General features: G+C 49.8%; 1 protein-coding gene across 1 annotated transcript; it reads left to right on the top strand.

Moving 5' to 3' along the window:
* The first annotated feature begins 1,821 nt into the window (after positions 1–1,821).
* On the top strand, positions 1,822–5,643 carry CLEC10A (C-type lectin domain containing 10A). Its single transcript, XM_070389349.1, has 10 exons — positions 1,822–1,947; positions 2,796–2,985; positions 3,590–3,703; positions 4,007–4,102; positions 4,192–4,263; positions 4,370–4,441; positions 4,618–4,704; positions 4,796–4,950; positions 5,186–5,292; positions 5,449–5,643. The coding sequence occupies exons 2-10, from the start codon at positions 2,919–2,921 to the stop codon at positions 5,603–5,605; spliced, it is 927 nt and encodes a 308-aa protein (XP_070245450.1). The 5' UTR covers positions 1,822–1,947; positions 2,796–2,918; the 3' UTR covers positions 5,606–5,643.
* Positions 5,644–6,000: the final 357 nt, after the last annotated feature.

Raw genomic sequence — 6,000 nt, 5'->3', positions numbered from 1 at the left:
TGTACATACAGCCACCTCCCCTGAGGTCCCACCCCTGCTGTGGTAGCCGTATCCGGTAACTGAGCGAGATCAGGTAATAAAGGCCCCATTTCCATGCAGCAATGGGCAGCTCTGATAGCCAATGCAGTTTGAACCCCTAGAAACCCCTGTCAGATGTACTAAAGCTTTGTAGGGTCTTTGTAACTCTTTAACTTCTCCCTCTACCACCACCTTCTTTTCCCTTCCTTTCACAGGTGCTGATTTCTAATAATTAAACTGTACCCCAAATTCAGTCTCCACATTGATTCCAAAAACCCAGCCTGTAACATACTAATCCAAACACCGAATAAATGCAAAGCAAGAAAGCAAAAGAAAACTGGAAACAACCTAAATGTTTATCATAAGAGAAAAAGCTTAGTCAATAAATTATGGCACAGCTTATGAAATGAGATGAAGTTAAAAAGAGATAAAGGACATTTTATGAACTGATGTGGCCAAATATTCTTGATACAATGTTAAATGAGTTTTAAAATGCAATTATCAGAGCACAATCCCATTTAACTAGAAAACAGAATCTGAAATGTATTTGCTTTCCTTCTTCCCCTTTTAAGACACTAAGAATCTTTCCTATGAAAAGGTTGTATGTGTGAATTCAGGGAAAACCCCTTAGAGGGATTTAGAGAGCTGACAGTATTAAACTGAACCCCTTTCATGAAGATAGTATATTCAGACAGCCCAGGCTAGGGTTTGGGGCAGCCCTAGGCTGGAATTCTGGCTCTTATGCTTACCAGGCGAGTGATCTTGGGCAAGTCACAGGATGGTTCTGAGCCTAAGTTCTTCATCCGAAATTCCTCCCAACAATCTTGTGGGAATTGAATGGTTAATGCAAATGTCGGGCACAATCCTCATCACAGATTTGATGCTCAGTAAATTATATTCTTTCTTCTGGATCCTCCCTTCCCATTCCAGCCAGGAGATCCTATTCTCCGCCACCTCTTCCCTCCATTCAAATGAAATGAGGATGTGGCAGAGAAAAGCCAATTCTCACTCCATGTTGGAACTGTTTCTCTGAGTTGGATTTTGTTATTATAATCATACATAAAGACCTGCCTCAGAGCATCTGCCCCTCTGCCTGACTATTAAAGTGTTCAGGACCCTGTCCACCTGTGGATGGAAGGAAGGAAGAATCAACACATCCCCACCTGAGGTTTGCCATTCTAGGAGATATTTGCAAGACTAATGGCCTTTTTACTTTGTTTCCTCACCCCTTTCCCGACCCCATCTCTGTTCTATAAAAGAAGATGGTTATTTTGAGACATTATTCTGCCATCTTCTGGCAGTCCAGTGCCTGCTTTCTGAATAAAGTCTTTTTCTTTGCCTCAACACCTTGTCCCTGTCATTTAGTGACCAGAGCAAACTTGGACTTGATAACAAGGAGAGCTGGCCAGAACTCAGGGAGCTTGCTGGCTGAGGCCCCAGAGGAAGATGCCAGGGACCCTGGGTCAGGATTGAGCAAGAGCAGAGCAAAGGGCTCCTCTGGACCTGGGTTTGCAATGATGGAGAAGTCAACAATTCCGAGATGTTCACATCAAGGAACTGAAAGGAGCTGTGGGACAGAGGAAAAGCAACACTGGAACTCTGGTTCCTTCTGATCCAGTTCCACTGATAAATAGTAAAATTAAGGAAGTCACAGTAAGTCAAAAAGTCCAGCTGCCCCACACACGCCACTTCTGCCTGAGTTTTGATTTCAATTTCTTCTTATTAGTTACTGCCCCAAATTGAGGAAATGGGAGTTTCCCAGTATATGGACTCTTGGTCGTTCAGACACAAAGACCAGTAGGTCTCCACTCAGTTAGGTGACTCTTCCATCAGCCACCCCCATCCCAACTGTCCGGGATTTAGTTTTTTCCAACTCTGGTCATTGCAGCACAAAGAACTCAAGAATCACAGCCTCTTGACTTCCCACAGGTAAGGGGGCTGGGGATGCATGTGAGGCTAAAAGGGCAGGGAGGATGTCAGAGAAAGCAGGGAGGAGGGACCGTGGGTCTTTGGTGGAACTGAATGGTAAGATATATAAGGGGGCAGGTTGGGGATTTAATGACTCAGTGGAGATTTTCGACTCTATTCCCTTCATTGGATTTGGATTAAATTAGGGCAGCTACAACCTTCGTCACAAACTGATGCTCACAGTCAACCCCTTCCCTAGCCCGGTTCTAGCCCTGTCTTCAGCCCCTACTCCAGCCACATCTCAAACCCCATACCAACCCCAGTGGCAGCTTCACCCCCAGAGTTCTTACATCATTTAAAAAAAAACTTGGGGGCAGCCTGGGAGGGCACACAGGATCCCAGGAACTAGGGATGAAACTCCTGCCCTGTGAAGTGGAAGCATGGAGCCTTAACCACTGGACTGCCAGAGAATTCCCAAGTTAACTTGACTCTTAACACCAGCCTGCCCCGCTCCCCCACCCCCCGAAAGCTTGAACCTCAACTCTGTCCTATTTTCAACTTCAGCACCAAGTCTAGGTCCATCTCCATTCATAGCTTCAACATGAGTACTGATCCCAGTATTGACCCCAGGCATGAGTACTGATCCTAGTAAGAGATGCAACCTCGGTTCCAGCCCCAACATCAGACCCAGTCCTAGCAATGCATTTAGCTCCAGCTTCACCTCCACCGTCACTCCAAACTCAACCTGACCCTAGCTCAAACCTCATCCCTGACCCCACCTCTCACCTCAGCTGCAAACCCAAGCCCATCCCCATTCCTAGCCTTCACCATGGGTTCCTTTTAAAACATCACTCTTCTCTCATCTCCAGCCCTGCCTGCATCTCCTCCCTGGTCCCCGCGTTCCCCCTTTAATCCAGCTCCTGCCCCAGCCTGCCTACTGGCTTGGCCTCCACTTCTGCTCCAACAGTCTCAGAGACTGTGTTGGTCCAAACATGTCAGTGAAGTACGAAGACCTTCAGTACTTGGAGAGTGAGAAAAAAAGCCAGAGGTTTACAGAAGGTAAGGGAAAGGGGAGACAGTCTTTGCTAAACCTCTTCTTAATATGTTTAGAAGGCTTTCTGCTGTCAAGTATGTCATGTCTGCACCTCTACCATGTGTCCTGGTGGGGTCCCCGACTCTGAAGGGGGTCAGGGCCCAGCCTCCGGGGGAGCCAGTATGAAGAGAATTCAAGATCCATAGTGGGCCTGACTGCCTATGCGCTGAGGAAGAGCAAGAGCGTAAACTGTCTTTCTAACGTGTTTTCACCCTTGAGTGTGATCTTGCCTTGTGGGCTTGGAGTGTGGGCTGCCCCTCGTTCTCTCTGGGTCCTCCTTCTAGCTCCCCAACTCTGATGAGAGGACCTTACACATTGTGATGGTCCTCTGTCTGTGTGTCTTTGTGTACACGTGTCCCCAGGCCTGTGAGGGGCCCCTGTATCTGAGCACTTGGGCTGATCCATGAGGAGTCAGAGACCTGGACCCCCCTGGCCCCACAGTTCTCATCCGGCCTCCCACCAGCATGAGCTGCACCGGCCTCCTCCCTGAGAGGTCCCTGTGGCCCCATCCTCGGCCCCGTCTGTCCCACCACCTGAACCCCCTCCTCCTGACACCCTCTCCTCCTGCAGCGCTGTTTTCTTCCCAGACCTTTCTGAAGCGGCTCCTCTCCAGCCCTTGCCTCCTCCTGCTCTCCCTGGCCCTCAGCCTCCTGCTGGCCAGCATCTGTGAGATGGGATACCAAAGTGAGTGGCACATGGTGGGCAAGGAAGAGAGAAATAATGAGGTGTGGTGGGGATGCTGAATGCAAGAGTGATCGGATGAGGATGACTGCAGATTCTGTCACTTGTCGGCTGGGGAATGTTGTCAAATTATGTCCTCTCTCTGAGCCTTAATTGCCTCACTTACAGTATCAGGTAAAAATAGGGCCTGTCCTTTTGGGTGGGGTCACTGAAGGGACCCACGAGATGATGCATGTTAGGGGCACAATGTTGGCACAGAGAGGGCCTGATAACCCTGAGCACTGATTGTCCCATCCTCCTGATCAGATTTCAAGTTTCAGAGTGACCTGCAGACCCTGAGAACAAGTTTCAGTAACTTCACTTCAAACAGTATGGCCGAGGTCCAGGCACTGAACTCCCAGGGTGAGCCTGGCATGAAAGGGGCTCTGGACTGAGGTGGGGTGGGGTGGAGCAGGGGTGGAGGCTGACTCCTGAGTCCCTGAGTCCTCCAGGTTGCAACTTTCAAGAAATGATAACATCACTGAAAGCTGAGGTGGAAAGTCACAAGCAAGAACTGCAAGCTGGTAAGAGACCCTCAGGGAGAGGGTGTGGAGAGGTGGGGGCTGGGCTCTCAGACTGGAGGGTGGGGGATGGGAGCAGTCACAGGGTGCTGAGTGCCCTCTCCTCCAGCCCGTAGCTTGAATGACAAGGTGCTTTCTCTGGAGAACAGGCTGGAGAAGCAACTGGAAGAACTCAAAGCAGGTCAGCCCCCTACTGCCTTCTACCTAGGCATGAGGTGTGTGGGAGGGCAAGGGGGTTCCTAGGCTGGGTCCTGGGCATGGACCCCCAGTCTCCAGGGACTCATGGAGCAGAAGCCACACCCAGGGCACTGTACCCACTGCCCATCTGTGTGCATCCTGAAATGCTTCATCCTGAAGGTGATTCTGAAATGCTCCTTCGAGTCCAGCAGCTGGTCAAGAACCTGAACTCCCTGACCTGCAAGATGGATGCTCTCAAGAGCAATGGTAAGAGCTGTGTGGGGCATGCCTGGAGCCAGTTCCTGCCCACATCCCCCTGGGCAGCATCTCAGCCACTCCCCCAACCCCGGCCCTTTAGGCTCTCAAAACACAGCCTGCTGTCCCGCCAACTGGCTGGAGCATGAAGGCCACTGCTACTGGTTCTCCTCCTTGCGGAAGCCCTGGCCAGAAGCTGAGAAAGACTGCCAACTGAAGAATGCCCAACTGGTAGTCATCAACTCCAGAGACGAACAGGTGAGCCCCTCAAGCTCAGGTCCCAAGACTGGTCTCGTTGGCATCATCTGGGGAGTTTTAACAACCACTGCAATCTGAGCCAGATCCTCAGAGGTTCCACTGGTTCCAGCATTGGGATCAACACTCTGAATTTCCTCCATGGCTTTAATGAACCCATGAAGTTCAGAACTGCTAGTCCAAGGAGCTGGCCTGGGGGCGGCGGGGGGAAGTCAACACTGCCCTTCTGTTGTCCCAGGATTTTATCCAGGCCAACCTACATCCTTACTTCACCTGGATGGGCCTCAGTGATCCGGATGGAGTCTGGAAATGGGTGGATGGGTCGGACTATGAGACCAACATCAAGTGAGTGCCTTGGCTTTCTGTACCTTCTTCCTCCTTCAGCTCTGCTCCTCCAGTGTCTGGCCCACAGCCCCTTCTCCCCAACCTGGATTCTGTTTCATCTGTTCTTCCTAGCTGGCTGTTTTCCTCTCACACCAACCTCCCCTCCCCGCCAACCAGGAATTGGAAGCCAGGCCAGCCGGATGACTTTCATGGGCATGGGCTGGGTGGGGGTGAGGACTGTGCCCATTTCTACCCTGATGGCGAGTGGAATGACGATGCCTGCCAAAGACTCTACTACTGGATCTGCGAGGCTGGACTGAGCCAAGGCAACTAAGAGAGTGGCCCCCTGCCTAGGAAATGGCAGGGTGGGGAAGGGGGACATTTCTCCTTGTAGGAGAGCAATAAACCCTGGGAGATTAGAGCACTGCCATTGATTTGAGGTTCTTTTCTCCCCCTTAACTTTGAAAAGACTATCTAGAGTTCCTAAAGTATTTTTAAAAAACTTCTACTTTATTGAGGTATAATTGACATATGAAATTGTAAGATATTTAAATGTCAGGATTTGATACATGTATACTTTGTGAGAGGATTCTCACATCTAGTTAATGAACATATCCATAACCTCACGTTTATTATTTTTCCTAGGTGAGAACACTTAAGTTCTACTCTCTTAGCAAATTTCAATTATAAAATAGTGCTATCAACTATGGTCACCATGTTTTATGTTAG

Source organism: Bos mutus, chromosome 19 (assembly GCF_027580195.1).
Source record: "Bos mutus isolate GX-2022 chromosome 19, NWIPB_WYAK_1.1, whole genome shotgun sequence".
Taxonomy (NCBI): Eukaryota; Metazoa; Chordata; class Mammalia; order Artiodactyla; family Bovidae; genus Bos; species Bos mutus.
Note: the sequence above shows the minus strand (reverse complement) of the source record. Positions and strands in the feature narration are given on the sequence as shown.

What these genes read in the sequence shown, in the direction of transcription:
- CLEC10A (XM_070389349.1), top strand. Translation starts at nt 2,919, where the DNA reads ATGTCAGTGAAGTACGAAGACCTTCAGTACTTGGAGAGTGAGAAAAAA. An exon ending in ACTGGAAGAACTCAAAGCAG is followed by an intron (nt 4,442 to 4,617) that starts GTCAGCCCCCTA and finishes TTCATCCTGAAG; the next exon opens with GTGATTCTGAAATGCTCCTT. An exon ending in GACTATGAGACCAACATCAA is followed by an intron (nt 5,293 to 5,448) that starts GTGAGTGCCTTG and finishes CCCGCCAACCAG; the next exon opens with GAATTGGAAGCCAGGCCAGC.